The 19,176-nt window shown below is 32.7% G+C and overlaps 2 protein-coding genes across 2 annotated transcripts; both read right to left on the bottom strand.

Moving 5' to 3' along the window:
* Positions 1-5,623: 5,623 nt before the first annotated feature.
* Positions 5,624-10,642, bottom strand: LOC130628927 (hatching enzyme 1.2-like). The gene is made up of 8 exons (XM_057441986.1): positions 10,481-10,642; positions 9,842-9,979; positions 8,761-8,875; positions 8,105-8,214; positions 7,791-7,862; positions 7,155-7,379; positions 6,187-6,592; positions 5,624-5,714 (listed from the first exon to the last, which is right to left on the bottom strand). Exons 1-7 carry the CDS (start codon positions 10,551-10,553, stop codon positions 6,189-6,191), a joined length of 1,137 nt encoding a protein of 378 aa, XP_057297969.1. The 5' UTR covers positions 10,554-10,642; the 3' UTR covers positions 5,624-5,714; positions 6,187-6,188.
* A 4,083-nt stretch (positions 10,643-14,725) lies between these two features.
* Positions 14,726-18,017, bottom strand: LOC130628965 (adipolin-like). The gene is made up of 5 exons (XM_057442032.1): positions 17,760-18,017; positions 17,132-17,242; positions 16,806-16,999; positions 16,643-16,721; positions 14,726-15,304 (listed from the first exon to the last, which is right to left on the bottom strand). The coding sequence occupies exons 2-5, from the start codon at positions 17,231-17,233 to the stop codon at positions 15,206-15,208; spliced, it is 474 nt and encodes a 157-aa protein (XP_057298015.1). The 5' UTR covers positions 17,234-17,242; positions 17,760-18,017; the 3' UTR covers positions 14,726-15,205.
* Positions 18,018-19,176: the final 1,159 nt, after the last annotated feature.

The following is a 19,176-nucleotide window of genomic DNA, read 5'->3' as shown; positions in this document are numbered from 1 at the left end:
CACAAAAGGCATTAAAGGAGAGACGAACATAAATCTATTTTGTGGCAGCCAGAAAATTAATTTTAAGCGAGAGAAAAAATATTATAGATTTCTAAATCCTAAAATCTACTAAGCTAACAATTATTATGACAAATAAATAACTATATTTTATGACTAAATATCTGTTTATCTTCCTAACAACAGTTTTACACAATCTTCATGGCGAAAATAAGTAGGTTTTGGATGTACTTACCAGCAAACATCAAAAATAAGATCTTTCACTTAAGATAACAAAGACTATTTTACGTACTATAATAATAACAGTATTTTAAAACCTTCGTTTAAACTTCTCTGAGCTTATAAAATATCTATCATGACCAAAAACAATACTTTTTCCATGTTTTGAGTCCCCTTTCCCCAAAAAACTATGAGCTTCGAAGTTTGTGATGATAAGATGGCGCCAAATTTGAATAAATATACAGCCCGGAAACATCGAACAAGAAATCGAACGCGCAATATGGTGTCTTCATTTTTTTTTTCCACAAATCTTTACTTTCTTTATCGGTACTCTCAAAGTAGTACATCAATTTGTTCAGTACGTTCAGTAGTATAAAATAATACATTGCTCAACAGTTTTTGCTATTTTGATCTTTAACTGTTGTGATTTATTATTTTGTGCGCATTGACCCGTTACTACCACTAAAAGAGAAATATATACCATTGTTTTTTAATTTACCCACCCGTTTGGCAAATGTGTAAAAATACTGAATTATAAAAAATTAAGTCGTTAGCCCGTGGAAAAATCCACGGGTTATTTTGTCCTTTTTATACCGCATTGCGTGCGTCTCGCTACCTGCGCAGCTAAGCTACCATTTTGCGTGACAGACGGACGGACGGACGGACAGACGTATACGGGTATCATAATATAGATTATAAAAATTAAGCACTCACAAAGATGTGAACAAAACTGGTATTTTTACCAGACTGTTTTATATTTTCGGTTTAGTGTGATGTCGTTCTGCAAAGTTTCAGGTGAAAATTTACCGTTTTTATGTAAAAAACATCAAATTTTTATAACCCTACGAATATTCTCAATATAAAACATTAGTCTGTTTTTTAGGAAGTTTTTTGTTATGATGGCTGGAACATGTAAATTGATTTATTATAGAGCTGACCAAACCAGTCTGGTCTTTAAAATCAACACAGTCATCATGAACTTTTGTTTCGCAGCCGTGCTGTGCGCAGTTCGCCTCTCCTTCAAGGTGAAAATATTATTTATTTATTTTTGGCTAGTTCAAAACGATTATTTGATAATTATTTTTATCTGTTTTCCTTAACATTCCTACTAATTGTTATCCAGCATTCGAATTGTAAACGGAAATGACTTTTCTTTTTATTTCGTACGCTCATTCGTGATATATGTTGTTAAAGGTGTTAGACACTCAAGAAACCTGAGGTGAGTTTCGTTAATCAAAAGATTGGTGAGGTACCTGAATTGAAATGAAAATCAAAGTAGCCTTAATGTTTTTAACTTTATATATAAATTCTTATAATTATTGCTTTTAATATCCTCTCATTTTTACTATCTTCTGTAATGCTGCAATCATCCACTAAACCATTAATATAAATCCCCATTCCATCTGTAAAGAGGCGCCTATGTTAAAAAAAAAAGAATTTTGAACATAAAATCAAATCTGGTTCAAACATATTTTCGTATGTTCAAAAAACGTTTGTTTAAAAACCTTTCTTTAAATCTTACAATACTTTTGTTTAATACTTTCATTTGTTATTACAATCTTCCGTTAATTTAATAAACGAATTCAAAACTTAACTGCAGGAACTTAATTTCATTGTCATATTTCATTTCCAACAACAACATTTCCTTGAATGAGGAATTTGAAATTCACACGAAAATAAATAATTTTCAAAGAAAATAAATCCAATTCTTGATAGGTTTTTTTTTCGACTGAATACTCACATAAGTCACACATTAACTCGATTAATATTTATATGGTACCTTAGGTAACTAATTGTCGACATTACAACATTCTGGCAAGAAAATCAGACAATAAAGTACCGTACCTTAGAGCAACAACCTTAATAGGTTAGCAGTTGTAACTAATAAAAATTCTGACAAAAGCACTTAGAATTAAATATTGCCAGTTTAAACAACACAATAAAACTGATATGTTATAGTATAACAAAGAACGGTTGATATATCTTTTATCTGTAATATTGTACAACAATGCCATAGCATTAAATTTTCCTTGGAAGAATTAAGGTCAAAAAACCGGTTCATATCCCTGCGAATTAAGGGTAAGATTTACTAACTTGCAATCGGCGACTAAAGAGTTCTTGCATTAACTGTTTGTATATAGCATAGCGGTTTGTATACAAAAAAGGCTTTATATAATATTTAGTCAATCCAGCCTAACAACTTCAACATTTGTTTCTTAAAGGACGTTGATAACAAAACATAAATCACAGCGTCTGAGGAATATCCAATGGAATATAATACATTTAATGCAACATTCAAGTTTGCTGTTCTATTAAGGACATTAATATGTGATAAAAATGCAATTAAGTCTGGAATTTCAATAAATAAAATGAAAGTTATAATTAATAACGTTGGCAGCAAAAGATGATTGTTACGTTTCTTTTTCTTAGTCTTTTCATTGCTATTTAGAGACGTCAACATCATCTTTTGTATATGTCGAAATTTTTTGTTACTTTTAAGTTTAGTAATAACATAAGTGTACGTTATGAAAGCCAGTATTGCAAATACTAAATCACTGCATGGAAATACGTACTTATAGGCAAACGTCTGCAATTTGGCCGCTGTGTGTTTTAAAGTGACGTGAACCACCATGAAGAGAAGCACCATCACAAACCCTGTCAGAGTCCATAACAGTATCGATATATATCTGGTTCTTTTTGCAGACCAATATAAGGGATAATGCATATGAAGGTATATCTCAGCAAATCTATCGATCGTTAAAGCATACATAATTGTGTAGTATGGAAGACAAGCCGACAAATTCAGCACGACTGATATTTCATAAAACAAATTCGATGTGCCGAACTCAGCATACATTATCGTACGTCCAATTGCAGATAATGATAACAAAATCTCTGAGATACTCAAGTTTATCATAAATACTTTCTGGCTTCTACCAATAAAACAGCGTTTTGTAATCAGTAGGAATATCCCAAAAGTATGCAACAAAAGTGATATAATGTAAGTTATCAATGCAATTGTCCATAGCGCCATTTTTAGATTTGCGATGCACAAGCTCTCTATACGTCTTTATCTATTTTTTAATCATAGTTCTATCTCAGTAACAGCAGAAAATAAGAAATCATGCAGGAATTGAATTTCTTTTCCCTGTCGTGTATGTTCATACGTAAACGAATTAATCCCATAGCTTTACCTTTGTTCAATGAAAAGCATGAATAAAAAAGGTTAAAAAAAGTTATCACCTGCCGCATTTTATTTTAAACAACGTACAAACCTGAACTTAATTTTTTCTTATAATGCAATTCTTTTAATGTAGATAAAAAAAGAAGAAAAGAATGATGTTAAAAATGTGCTAATTTTTTACTTTTATTTTATTTTGTCATAATTTATGTTGTTAGTTATTCATTTATTTGGTAAATAATTTCGTAAATAATTTATAACGCGATAACTGAATTAATAAACCGACTAAACATTCCCAAAAGGTCCTTTTATCAAAAAAAGTAATTGTTCTTGAAGACGAAATACTATACCTATGAGCAAAAAGAAGAAACATCCATCATTTTAAAATATTTACTAACATTCACTAAAAAAACATTATATTTTAATTTTAATATTATTTTAATTTGATTGTAAGATTAGAACAATCTAAAATAACTTTCCGATTTTGATCCCGCATTAAAAGTTCGACCGTATTGTGCAATTTTATCAAAAGAAATAATATCTGAAATTCAGATAAACAAACTTTCCGCACGCCAGCTCTCATAAAACTGCATATTCTTTCGTTTTATTTAATTGCTTGTAGTCGGATATGTCAAGACCTTTTTTATTACTCAAAAACGAAGGTTTTGCAAACGCCTTGCGTGTAAGACCTACGCTCTTTGGTTGATCTCCACTTAGTTGCAATGTTTCTGGGAAAAAAATCTATGCACAAACTGCTCGTAGAATTTAATAATCATAGTAAATTACTAATAAGGTTGTACACTGAAACATTGCACACTTCTTGTTGCTATAATTCTTAAGCTAATTCTACTCTCGGGTTCCACCGAAGATGTTTCCATTGATAATGTAACTTAGATTACGAAAAGCTTCGTGAAAATAAATTGTTTTTTAGCAAAGTGTTTCATTGATTATTGATACAGAACAATACTGTTATTCAACTTTCATTTACTTTAATAATTACCACATAACCGTCCTGTACCAAAAGTATTGTCCTTGGTCTTGGCACTAATCCATAAGTTTAGTCAGTGGTTAAACACCTGATCATATTAAACGGGTACAGAACGGTTTCGATGTTTATTGTGAAATACAAAGCCCGAGGTCAAATCATCTACAAAATGAATTTCCGACGTGAACAAAAAGTTCTAAGTGGGTCTTCCTAAAACACCAACCCTTTTGATTCTGATATTTTAAGAATTCAAAAACGTTTGTTTTTAATCAGTTTGTCAGGCCACGAAACAATTTTAAAGCATGGTTTATACGATTTAAACCCAAAAGATTTTTATTTGACTGATATCGGAAGCCATTGATACTACAAAAAAGTAAAGTTTTTGTAGTATCAATGGCTTCCGATATCAGTTGGTATGTCTTCGCGGAGATGGTGTAGTGGTAGCGCATTCGGCTTGAAATCATATGATTTCAGGTTCGAGTCCCCACACCGGCGCACTTTCAGTGTAGTATTATCAGCTCATTTGGCGTCATCTACTGACTTCCAACCGGTTAAGTTAGAGCAATGCTATACGTATTTCTGGTGGTACTGTAACATAGTTAAATTCGATGGGGACGAAAACGCAACCATTGTAATAGAATACCCAAAGACGTTAATACTTCCTGTTAATTATGTTTTTAATAATCAATGAAAAAAACAAAAAATAACGATTGTATTCAACGATATTTCGTTAAGTTTCAGAAACTCGTTGGAGAAATGCAAAACCCTATGATCAAAGACAGTTTACGTCAATTTACGAAATTTATGTCAACTTTCCCCGACAAATTCTTCCCGTGCTAGTCAATTGGTTTCGTTTAACATGTTTGTTGCACAAGGCATCAACAAATCTGTGCCATATTAATTTAATTAACACAATTAAATGAGCTTCCACGGAGAATATATAATTTAATTATACAAATTTTATTTTTACGGTGCATTAAACCTTTTTTGCTTTTGTGTTTCGCCAGATTTTTTGTTGTTGTCAAATTTAGTATTTCAGACGTACCTTTTTCGGCTACATCAAAGGAAAATGAAGATATCTACTTTGCCTGTTACAGACACACACACACACACAGACGCACACTCCTCCTATTATTATAAGAGATCCGAAAGAAATCTTTACTTTGCGGTAGAAGTGAAGTAAATCGTAGCGAGTATTCCCCCCAAAATACACTCCTGAAACGTCAAGTGAAGACAAAGAATTCACTTTCATTTAAAAACAATGTATTTCAATTTCAGAAATGACAAAAGGTGTAGCTGATAACATATATACATTGTCTCAGCGTCGATTGTCTAAAGAGAAACATTAATGGATTATTAAAGATAAATCTCAGGTAATAAAGAAGGAAACAAAAAAATAGTAAAAGGAAAAAAAGCGTATAAAAAATATAAACATTGAATAGAATACAAAAAATCTATTCTTTTTAAACTTATTTATTCCACAAAAGCATTCAACGTTTAGGTAAAACTCGAAAGCCTAATGAGGAATTTTTACATTTATTTGCTTTTGTTGTTCAAACGTGTTTATATTTTTAAACACATTAGGTGTTACTGCGACAATTTTTATTTCTTCTTTTATTCAGGTGTGCCGATTTTATACATTCTCCTCACAGTCCCATCAAACTCTAGTAATGTGCATTTCTCAGGGTCCTGTGTCTCACTTTTCGATTCCTACTTTCAGAGTTCCTTACTCTAGACTCCCGACTCAAAAGGGTCCCGCTAATTTTCCAATACGTCCAGTGTTTATACATAAAATATCAATTACCTTTAGATCATCTTAAATTTCAATCTTGTTTCGTTGCATCCAGAGTAAATGACAAGTCTCGTACCTTCAGCTGGCCTTGAAGAACCTCTATGAGGATGAATACATTTGCCATATTTTCCATTTTTCAAGGCAAAATAATCTCCACTTTGATCTGACTTTGTAAATGTGTGTCCACAAGCGGTTTTCACATTAACATATGCGTTGTTGTAACCATTCAAAGGATAGGCACATTTACCTGCCACCGTGAGTTGACCATTTACAAGGGTGAATTTAGTGCTGCATGCACTGCTCAGAATGAGTTGGTTTTGGCTGTTTACATCAATGCATCTTCCACCTGAGTGCTTAAACAGGTAGCCATTGGTAGATGGGGGTTGTGTGGGTGCCTGTGTGGGTTGTTGTGATGGTACTGAAAATGAAAGAAGATAAAAATGGGGCCCATGTGTGCCTATATAATTGTGTACATTTTACGTCTAGCTGAGTAAAAAAACTAACTGTCATTAATGACAAAAACCCACATAATTTGAATATACCCGATGAGATTGATAACAATGCTTACACGAAATCTTATATAATAGTTGTTAGTATTGATATAATTTGATGAAAATTAAATAAAAATTTTATCTCATGAAGAAACTTTAAAGAAACTTTAAAGGGAATAGAATTTCGCGATAAGTTTTTCTCGCTATGCCTAACTTTTGCAATTTAGACTAAACATCGGCAAATCGGCAAATCTTTCAAGTAGTTAATTCTTGCACAATTCTTGGCCAGCCTACATCTTTTCGTTAGGTCGGCTTAGTCTTATCTAAGCTATTTTCTCTTCCATCACGTTTGTAGAAAATAGTTTTTTGATGATCACTTTCTTCTCTGGATTTTCTTGGGCAAAACACTCGAATTAAAAATAGCTTACTACTGGAATTCAACTTGAGGCTTTAAGCTATGTCAACTAATTTCCGATGAAATCAAATTACCTGGCACACATTTGTACATCCTGTTGATCTGTATCTTATCAATTTCACTAAATCCCTTTCTGTTTCCAATCACTTTCTGCATTGCTGGGTCTTTCGTGGTAATGGTAGGTTTCCTGTTACTGCTAAAAGCCCAGTCGGGATAATGCATCACTGACCTATAGTCGTATTGTGTATTGTAGTAGTCGATATTGGACTCTTTTTGCTTCCTGAAGTTGTAGGCCATGCCTGTCGGTAAACAAAGTTTACTTTTGTTAAAATTGATACAGTTTAGTATGCCATAATTACCGAAAGGTGATCTAACATACTCTCATTTGTTAATACCACCATTTTGGATAAGGATGGTCTGTGAAAAAATCCACGGGAATTCGCCCGTCACAACAAGGTCGACAAAAATATGTCTCATCTATTATTTTTAACTTGAGGATTTCGTTCGTGGTTAACACCGTTACAAATAGATAGACGAACATCGGCTATTAATGTAGAGGTGCATATAAAGATTACGTTTTGTAGTTTTATAATTTTTCTAGATTTTCACCTTTTTTTCCTTCTTTATTCATTTATTTGTTTTGTGTATCAGATCTGAATATTATTTTTAATAATTTAAAATTAGCAAGCCACAGCAGAAAAAATACTTACTTGATCTGATGTTTTCAAAATTAATGGTGACGTAATTGTCTCGATCTGGTCTTGATTGTTCATGATAAATTCCTAATGTATCAGAATTGTTGAGTTAGAACAGGTCATGTTGGTGGGGAAATCGGACGCAATCTAATTTTAGTTATATATAGAGCTGGCTCAAAGATCTGACAGATACGGGTTCTTTTTCTTTGCTTAATATCTTTAAATTTGAGCTAAGTATTAAAATTATTTAGAAAAGTCTCCTACGATCCATTGATTTTTCATTTCAAAGTGCCAGCATAACTGTAATAATTAACCAATTTCGTTTATACCTAACCGATGCGCCATTTCATGGAGGACAGTTCCTTTACCAGTGCAGCCGTTCCCTAAATTGATGTTATGTGCTCCACTTCCTTTAAAGTAACCCACTCCAGATGAACACCTAAGAAATTAAGTTGAAAAAAAATCGGTTTTAGGTGTGACTCTGCCTGTTAGTGGCCCTGTTTCTTTATACTGGTCAGCTTTCATCGTTTACTAGCTTCGTAATTTATATTTTAAACATTTCCAGATAAGGTGTTATTTTGTTTTAACACTTTCCTGCAACCCCTACACGTGAAAGTTAAATGGTAATGCCATTTTCAGCTTCAGAGGGTGTCCACATGAGACGACATTTTTACAACACATTTGGTGGTGTAAAATTTCTTAATTTCGACTGAATTAAATATAACAAACAAGCTTGTTGTCTTCCTCGACAATGACCCTTTGAATAAACGTTTACAATGAGAAAAAGAATGTGATCTACGCTGCTTATGAAAACGAAAAAGATAAAGTTGTTGCTGGTGACTTCCCCACATCTTGTAGGTCCTCGTGTACTCAGTTAATGTTTAATGAGTAGTACAGCGGTCATCTCCTGATGTAACTTAATGATATTGCTTAAGTCCATCGAACTAGTTTTGTCAAGTTCATCCCATTATATATTTCCACTTACCCTCCACGACCTTGTCTAAAATACATATAATCCTTCTGGGTAGTTCTCTTAATGAACTTCAGGCATGTAAAGTTTTGGTAATCCGCAATAGCTGCAAGAATGCCTTTGTTGTTAGCTAAAAAAGAATGTGCATAAGACTAGAAGCATAAGTACATGTAGGTAGCTGGGAATATAAGCATTAACAAAACAAACGAAATTGATAGGAAAGTTATTTAAATTGTGTTTGTCGTCATTTGGCACACTCTACCCAAATCCATTTTATTAATTTTAGTTCCATGGCATAAAAACGGCAAATCATAAACATTTGCTTTATTCAGTGAGGGGAGCATAAAGTAAAGTTTTAACATCTTCTAACAAACTTGCAAAGTTGTTATCAGTTACTTGATTATTAGTGACTATTATCTCACATGATGAGGTCACGACTTAAATATCAATAGTACCATGGGAGGCTCCGTAAAAATAAATATATAGATGGTCATTAATGGTAATACGATTATTGTTGTTAATACAACCATTTTAAAACATATTGCCACCTCCTTTCCCCTGATTTTCATTAGTGTCATTTAATATATAAAGTATATCGGATTTTTTATGAAATTTTTAGTACTTATCTGAGCAAATTCGTTGTAAACCTTCTATATCACTAAACCGTAACATCAACATACAATGTCAACATTTTGCTGTTTACAAATGCTATTTAGACAGATAATTGTTTTTTCTGTGACTTCAAAGTCACTGATGACTTCAGCAAAATATAATTACATTTATTCTAATTCTTTTGTTTTATACTAAACTTTCCGTGTCTTAAAAACAACTCAGTCTAAAGGGACGGGCAGCAGGAATGTAATGCCCGCTACCCCGTAAGTGGCAAAACAGCCCGTAATAATTTGGATTTTTCTGATTATTATATTTTACGTTTCGGAGTTCTTGTTCGTAACACACAAGCTATGAGAATAAACTGAATTTTCATCAAACAAGTTGAAATGCAGTTTTCATTCTATTCTGTCTCCTCGGGGGTACGTGGCCTCTTTTGTTTCAAACTCTAATATATGTGTTACAGTTATCTGTTTGAAAATCTTACCACGTGTAGACTCCCAATCATAATAGATCGTAGTTGGCCAGTGATGATGGTTAGTTGATGCGTAGCCAAGATTGCCATTCTGTGCGTCCTGTGCTTGAGCTGGCGTAAGTATCATATCACCTTCGAACAGGCCATCGTCTAGAGTTCAGAATAGATTAAATACAGGTATGTGTTATGTTGATTCGTGAAAACTCGAAGTAACAAATTTAAGCCCGTTAAAATCCACTGGAATTCACCAACCTAGCAGCTACCATCTTTGGCTCACAGACAGATAGTTTGGTATTTTAATATGGACTAGCCGGTAGCCAATGGATAAACTCACGGTGGGCCCGTCCTTTATTTATCGTATTGTATGTTTCTGTAGTACGATTTCTTTTCATCCGGACAAACGGACAGAATGTGTGGATTTAATATAGAGATGTGTAATGCAAATTTTTCAAGCTTTGCTTTAAATAAAGAGTGAAAAAAGAAAAAGAAAATGACACGGAATTAATGCATTCAGAAAGCAGAATCCATATCATTAGTTATGACAGAAAAAGGAACTAGCTAAGTAGACAAGATGGATTTCATACGTTTGACAAAACATTTATTAATAGAAGAATTGTTCATTCTTTGTTTTAATAATCTACAAAAACTTACTTTCCATTTCTTTTACCCATTGCGAGTTCACCACTGCTACAAACAAAATTAAAACCACCTTCGAAGCCATCATAGCACAACACAAAAATGTTTCCAAATCCTGACGAAAGCGTTCTTATATAGTCCGATAAGTTTTATTTCTGCTGCTAGCAAACCCCTTTACACAATTTTCAGGAAGTACATTATACAAATAAACCCTTGTTTTATTTTATTTGATGCATTAAAGGAAAAGACGGGGGTAAAAGTTTCATATTTACTCAGCCATCTGCTGAATAATCAATGCGGTAAACAAATTTACGCACGACTACAAAGCTTGTCAAACATAACATGGCGCATTCAAACAAAGTTTAAAAGGTGTGCCTTTTATTCTTTTTTTCCTTTTTGCCCACTAAGAATTTGACCTATTCTTTTTTAACTTCTTTCAAAACGCGTAAATTCATTTTACTCTTTCAAAACAAGGACTAACGATGGTCTGCTGACACGTACATACAAATGTAAGTGCCAAGGAATACAAAAGCTAAAAGCAATGATTCTCGTAATACTAAAGCTTGAAATGTTGGTTGTTTAATTAATAAATTTATTAATAAGAACAAATTATATCAGGTCATTAGTATTTATTAATTAAGACTTTAACCTAATGTCACTTTAAGATTTATATAGCTTGAAAACCTGTATGGTTATTGAAATTGCTATTATCTATTTAAGTAGAGGAGGTAAATGGCGTCTTAAAGTGTTGTTCATCTGCAGAATCTTTTATTAAGAATACGTTGTAAACAGTGCCTTGTGTTCTACAATCATGGACAAAAAGTATTGAGAGGAAGGCATTGTTTACTCATTATCCAATTATGGGCAAAACAGTCACACAGTCGATGCTCTGCAGTCGGCAGGCTGCAAAGTCCCTAATTTTGCACACACGTAGGTCAGACAGACTGCGTTGAAAAGTTGCTAGTTACATTCTTTAGCACGCCCGCACACCGAAATAATTCACGTCGGGGACCACGAAGGCCCCCAAATTTGTGATTAATGGCCTTGCTGACGTCAACATCAATTACCACATTTTAGGAATTTCGAATTTTTCAAGTAACCTAAGATCCGAACTTCTAAAGTTTAAGATGTGTGAATCTAATATATAATGAGCCTACACAATTACTTGTGGTGGCGAACTACGAAATTCGTTGTCTTGTCCCAACATATTGTGACCACGATTGTAGTCAGGAGCAGTATATATAATCTTTTCAGCAAATCTTCTGCAACTACAAAATTGGTGGAACAATATCTCCTCAACCTCTCTGAGACTGTTTTGAGAGGGATTTGCTATATCTATATATAATGACGTCTCGAAAACAACTACGCAATGGATCTTATAATAATCTATTGTATTGTAAGTGAAAATTATGTTAATAAACCATGGTTTGGTCGCTTAGAGTGAAAAAATAGAGAAAAAAAGCACCTTTTTCACCATTACGCTATGGTAACACCACCACTGCTCTATGGTCACACCACCACTGCTCTGTGGTACCTGGTGTGATCCTGACAGGTCTTATACTAAAGCAAATATATAATTTCATATCTGCTTCTTTCTATAGAACAAAAATCTTTTCACCTGATGGGTTTACACTTTTAAAGTCATGGCTTTTTCGACGAATGTCAAAATGTTTCGCTCGCAGTGGAAAGACTGTCAAACGAAACTTGCAAGGTGATATCATAAGTCACTTTAACCTTCCCCCTTTCCTTTTCCACCTCCCCTTTCATTCACCTTCCCTTTTTACCCTCCCCTTTACCCTTCTTCTATTTCCGTGTCCCCTACACACTTCCCAATTCTTCAAAAAAACGTGTTTCATTACGATCCTTCGCGAAATTACCCTCACAGATAAAAAACAAATTTTACTTTCTGCATACCATTAATAATAATGGAATAAATGGTATATTTGTCCCCGCTGATTAAATATGAAAATTGTCAGGAAAAACATGAGATTATGTTGTCTTATAAAAAAGTTACGAGACTAACCATATAGACCAGTCCTTAGCCAGCACAGCCTAAACACTTTTCCTAAATAATCAAAAAATATTCTTTTAAATTTGCCTTTCATTCTTTTTTTTCTCAAAATATTTCCATCTGTGTAAATATACAATCAGGTTGTATGTAGGTGGCGAAATTTTGTTTTGCAAAATATAAATTTAAGAAAAAACAACAAGTAGTCGATTAACATGATTTTCGCAGAAAATTTAGGCCTTTGTTATTTCTCCTTTCTAACATTTTTTTACGTCTTTTTTTTATTACTTAAAGTGCAACGAGGTGCTTATTAAATTTTTGGTATTTCATCGGAAGGAGTTCACTTATAAAAAGGGAGTGTTCTTGTGCCCAGTGTCTTATACAATACAAGAAGCCTAGAAACTTAAATATTTCCTGCATTAGCAATATCCATAGATAACGAAGGGTTTTAAACAACGTGAAGAATTCTAGAATTTAAAATAGACTGGAAAATTAAGAAGTATGTTTTTAGGAGTCTTGACAAGTATCTTTATCTCTATATGAAATGCCAAACAGTAATAAGAGTTTATAAAGAGGAAAAAAGATAAATATATAGATAAATATTCTTAGAAATCGTCGGATATCTTGAACTTTAAAAATCCCTAATTTCAACGATTGTGATAACTTAAATTGTATTTCTCAAATCAGGTGCAATACACTTCAATGAAATAACTTATTACATATTCAAACACGTTAAAACTTAAAAAACCGTAAATATCCTTATCTAAAATCCGCCGGAGATTGTACGATGAAAATTGTGTTATTACAATTAAGAACAAAAAGGCAGGAAATGCAGTTAAATAAACTTTCATGATTAAACGTTATATCGTTTGAAATTTGAGATCTTGTAAAATTTCTCTCATGGTTTTTAAGCTCTCGCTGGTTTCATACATTATACATGCATTATGATTTACGACACACCGTATTGCGCATAAACAAGTAAAGCTTTGAAGTCACTCTATCAAAGAACAGCTTGTGATTTTGGAAAGTGGGCAAAAACGGTATTTTATGTCAAATTTACTTCTTGTGTTACAGATTGATAATCTGTTAAATGGTCAGAGATCATTTAACTTACAGTACGAACGGTTGTGCTAATATCAAAACTTTCAAATTAAGCATTTCTATAAATTCGTTTAAAAGAAGATTGAAAGAGTTTCTTCAAATAGAGTTTTAAAAAAATTTTATGTCCAGATTCAGTACATAAGAGTAACATATATTTTGGTTTGCAGAAGACAACACAGCCCGTAGCTGTTCCCAAAACAATCATTATTCACGTTAGGCACTATTATATAAACTGTTTTAAAAACTTTGATACAACGAATTTCAGGAAGAGGCCTTGAATTTGCTTGGAAAAAAATATTTTTTGGCGTGAAAAACTTTCACGTTTTTTATATTGGCTAGATTTCGCGTGAAAAAAACTTTTGCGTTTTGCTGTTTTGAAATTTGTAAAGGCAAAAACTTTCACTGTGAAAAGTTTATCATTTCTTGAACATGATAGTTTAGTAGGCGACGTTTCGGGAGATCCTTCTCCCATCATCGGGTAAAGTAAAATGATGTTGAGCATGTATTTATATAATACAAAAACAATAATATGCAAAAACAAAAAAATACAAAAAACAATAATATACAAAGACAAAAAAATACAAAAACTTTTGTGAAGAAGGTCCAAAAATGCGAAAAACGCAAAAGTTTCTGCTCGCGAAAGTAGTTTATGTAAAGTTGTAGCTAACCAGCACCGCAACAAAAACTCACGATTTTAATTTTCTGCTAGCTAGCTATGCTATAGATATATGGCTAGAAGAAAAAAGGTATGAATTAGCAAAAATTAGACTAGCTGGTATAATTTTACTGGCTTTTAGAATAGAAGAATACAATCTTTTGCCTGGGACAAATAATTTAGCCTATATGTCCCTATCTTTGTCGTCCAGGCTATGAACTGTTTCTAGATCTTTAGTCACCTGTAGAGGCGATTTTAAAGATTCTACCTCGCGTAGCGACCAATGGAAGTGTATAAATGCGCCTGGGCGATTTTAACTTGCACATCAAGAACTTTATTAGACTCTTTTACTTTAAAATACATAATTAAAATATATTTCATAGCTTGAAATGCGCCTTAAATATTCTAGGACTCCCCATGGAGGCCATGGCCTATCTTGGAAATAATAGATAGGGTATATCCCTCCATATTTGTGAGGCTAGCCACGTAAAATATGCACATCTATCTATTTATTTATCTATCTACCCATCTATCTATAAAAACTCTTTTCGCTGAAACAATATCCTTTTTATATCCAAGAATAATGACATCATGTAATTAGAGAAACGATTTGTTAAATAAAGTTATACTTTTATAATTTATGTACATTATAAAGTCTTTTTATGAACGTTTTACAAAAATACGATGATACAATTTTAATTTCAAATGTGGTTATAACACGTGAAACAACTTTTTGCAATGACAAAAGACTTGCTTTACAGAACATAAGTAAGAACTCTATGAGAAAAGAAAAGAAAAAGAATTTAAGAGGAGAAAAATGATAACCTTACGCAACATTTGTCGAGATTTTATCCTTGCGAGCTGAAGAGCTTGAATGATTCCAAAAAAATTATTTATCTTTCTCATGTTTACCTTTATTTACTTAATAAGTTAAATTCTTAATAAATAAAATAATATTTTAAATTAAATATAAATATTACGCTCCCACCAAGCAACCACTAAACGTTGAATCAGAGAGAATTGTGATTCTATTACTTGCCGTATTCTCCACAACGACTTCTACGTACTGATTTTTCTAAAGAAACCAATGCAAGTAATCAATTTCATGTTAATTTCATGCATTAAATTCTTTTGTTTCAAACTTTATTGTTACATCTGATTGGTTACAGTGTCTTAAATGAATGCAGCGGGAATTTAAAGAATTTTGCACGTTCTTTTTTCTTCTCAGGTAAAGAAATTTTAATATCCACGAATAAGGGCGCAATATCTGCTTATTATTGTGTGGAAGGATACAAAAGGATCGCTTTTGGATTCACACGGGAAAACCTTCTCGAAACTATGTGTTATAAAAAAAATCAAATTGTTTTTGAAGACCACAACTGGTATATTATTATTGGTTTGAATTTTGTTAGAACTAATTTTATCTGGATATAGTTTAAATGTTTCAAACTTTTAACTGAGGCCGTTTTCGATTTCACACAAAATATTTCAGAAATGTATATTTTTCACAAATTGTTTTGTAATAAACATTTATAAAAAAAATCCTCAATGGAATTTTGGCGCGTAAGTTCATAAAAACAAACATGGTGGCAAAGCTTAGCAAATAAACTGATAAATCTAGCTTGTAAGAAAACACGTATAACACTTATTCGTAGAAGCAATTTCTGAGCAACAAACCAGCCTGAAGTGAGTACATATGAAAGAGAAAAAGGGTAAGAACAAAGATTATAAAACAGTAATAGTTTTCGAGGCATATTGTGTTCTGAAAATTGTGTGAGATCTATAAAACGGGTGACAAAAACTATTGCTGAGCAACAACCCACCCTGTTTCACGTGATCGATACTCTAGCTTAAAGTAGGCGCCAAGTGTTCATTTAGAATTCCAAAGTATATAGTCAACAAAAAAAATAAGCTACAGTTCATCCTGTTAAAGGGAAATGTAAAAGCAGCACTAAATCTCAGCTAGTTGGTTATAAAAAAAACGTGTTTAAGGTGATGATATAATCTGATGTTATATTTCACGAAATGTAGTTTAAAACAATCCTATACCACGGCTTGCCTTTGTAGGCTTTTACTTATGAGCTTGGTAAAGACAATAAGATTACGTGTTCACCTAAATGCCAAAAAAAAATTTTTCAACACAAAGTTCGAAAAGTAGGGATCTGATCCGTCATTAGAAAAAACGCATTTACGCAGAAATTCAAAACGAAGATTTAAAGTGATTTCGACTTTTGCTTTTGACACGTTTTGACACAAGAAAATATTTTCTCTTAGGGCATTCCTTAAATTATGCAATGGCTACACGAAAAATTGTTCGCTGAGGAGACATTTTACCTGAAATGGGAAACGACATTTAAAGCATACAGTCCTTTTGGCAAAAAATGTTGAAGAATTCAAGCAATTACATTCTTACCTGTAGATACAGATTTCCCGAAACACTTATGGTAAAGATTTTGGAGTTTGTGGAAATTCCAGAACGAAACTTCAGTGACCTATTATGGAAAAATTCTATATTGGAAAGTTTCAGTAGGTGGAAAAAATATTGGAGACTTCCAATCAGAAATTATTTAACGTACAGATTCTCTTCGCAAGCACCGTTGATGCATATCCTAGCTGTAATTGCATTGTGTGGCTTCATGCTGGCAATCTTAAATGGTCTTGCTATGTTCAAAGTTGATTGAAATCTATAAATGGCTGTATATGGTGCTGCATAGCGACCATTCTCCAAATCAACTCCTGTTCCTCTTACAAAAGTGCCAGCACGGTGATGCTAAAATGGAAATAATTGATCATTACTAAATCAAATATTGCACTCTGTTCTGTGAAACAGTCAAATTCAAATTGGAGTAGATGAAACGATTGCTGCAAAGGATAGAATTATTTACAACAGCAAGGTACCTACATTGAATCCTCTCAAGAAAGCAAAAGTCTTCTTTTGAATTACCACATTCTCATTCAGTTCAATCAGAAATGCAGATAACACATCTGGTACACCAGCAGCCATAAAACTGATCTATAAAAATTATTGTAAAATAAAAAACATTATTACATTATAGTTAACTTTAAATCCGGCATCGCCCTATCAACTCAACTAATTTATGCGCGAATTTCCATTTCTAGGGCGCACCCAATCTCATTTAATTTCCAAATGTAGGGGATCTTTAAATATGCGTGTTTATAAAAACTCTAAAAATTGTTTGAAGAATGTTTCGCGAAGTTTTACCCTGTCCTCTTAGATGAAAGATATATGCCTGAATCTTTTTATCTCATATCAAAAATGCAATTTGAGCTATAATATAGTGCACTTTTTTTTAAATTACGCGGGCTTTTTAGTGATAATTGTAGTGGCTAACACTTAATTGACCTTCTCCACTTCGCAAATTTAGGGTATTAATTTTCGCATTGAAGTAACTGCCATTAGTTTATGAAAATTCCAGTGGCAAAAATTAAAAAGTAGCATTAAAGGCGCATGTGTCAATGGGCCATGCTCGATAAAGAAAAATGAAAATAACTACTGCAACTCATCTTACCTGACCACCTCCATATCTTTTTACTCGTTTATCAGCGGTTGCTTAAACAAAGAAAACAAAAAATTAACAATAGTGCAAAATGGCGCGGGGCCTTGCGGTTATGGAGTTCGCTTCGTAATCACAAGGTCCATGGTTCGGTCCACAGCGTAGGCATGTTTAGCAGGTGTCTTTACCACAGCTACGGGTCAACCCATGCCATGCGAGGGAAATTGGGTAGGTAATGCCAGTGTATACCTGATGTAAACATAGGACCCACATTGATAATATGCCATATTTCTTTAACATATTTGGAATAATAATAATAATAATAATAATAATAATAATAATAATAATAATAATAATAATAATAATAATAATAATAATAATAATAATAATAATAATAATAATAATAATAATAATTATAGCGATAAGGTGGAATAATTCGGACCCATTAGTAAAAGGGTGAAATAAGAAAAAGACAAAGTAATTGAGCAAAATGCATCGTTTTTTTGAATTCTTGACATTTCTAACTTTATTTTATGACATTTGTGTCAGCTGAAAAATGATCCGTGATGAAAATATTTTCGTTTGGTCCGATATGTTCCACCATTTGATATACGCGTGCAACCGCTCTACGGAAGGATTTACACCATCGTTATTGGATATTTTTGTTCATTTATCCTTTTGCAATTTTAACTCAAAGACGATTTTTTTTGGTGGTAGGTTTATTATTTTAAATTTTTAAGGTAGCCTGAAAAACCCAGCAAACTTCTTGAAGGGTCGTTTGAGAACAACTTGCATTAGAAAACGAAAAATGGTTATTAGTATGATGCAACATAAATTCTGAAATTCCGATCTTCTGTAGAAATTTGAACGTTGGGAGGATGTGAGATGAAATATTTAAGTTATTTACTAACTTTTCACTTAAGTTTTATCAAATGGGGATTAAAATTTGCCCAAAATTTGGAATAAAAAAGTTACATTAGTCCGACATGTTCCACCATTTGATATCCATTGTTTATATACGCCATGTTGTCATTTAAGCGTCTTGTCGGAATGATTGTTTTAGTATGGCGTGCCAACAATTCATGAATTTGTAACTTTGACCCTGCAAAAATTGTAGCAATCATTTACTATGTTGTTCCCGAAGAGAAGATGTGCATGAGATATTACTTTATTTAGTGTATTTGTTTTATTTATTGTTAATTTTTATTAGCTATCACATTTTCTGCTTATTGTGATTTTCTCAGAGTAGCTTCTAGTTTGTTTTGACTGAAGAATATATAAATGTCAACTATCATTTTAGATTAGTAGGGGCTAGCATATTGCTAGCTAGCTAGCTAGTTATTGTTGTATACATTTAAAATTTGTCAGTAGCATGCAAATTGTTGCACTATAACTAAATGTCTTAAATAATGTGTAGCATATAGCTACCATC

This window comes from Hydractinia symbiolongicarpus, chromosome 15, assembly GCF_029227915.1.
Source record: "Hydractinia symbiolongicarpus strain clone_291-10 chromosome 15, HSymV2.1, whole genome shotgun sequence".
Classification (NCBI taxonomy): domain Eukaryota; kingdom Metazoa; phylum Cnidaria; class Hydrozoa; order Anthoathecata; family Hydractiniidae; genus Hydractinia; species Hydractinia symbiolongicarpus.
Note: the sequence above shows the minus strand (reverse complement) of the source record. Positions and strands in the feature narration are given on the sequence as shown.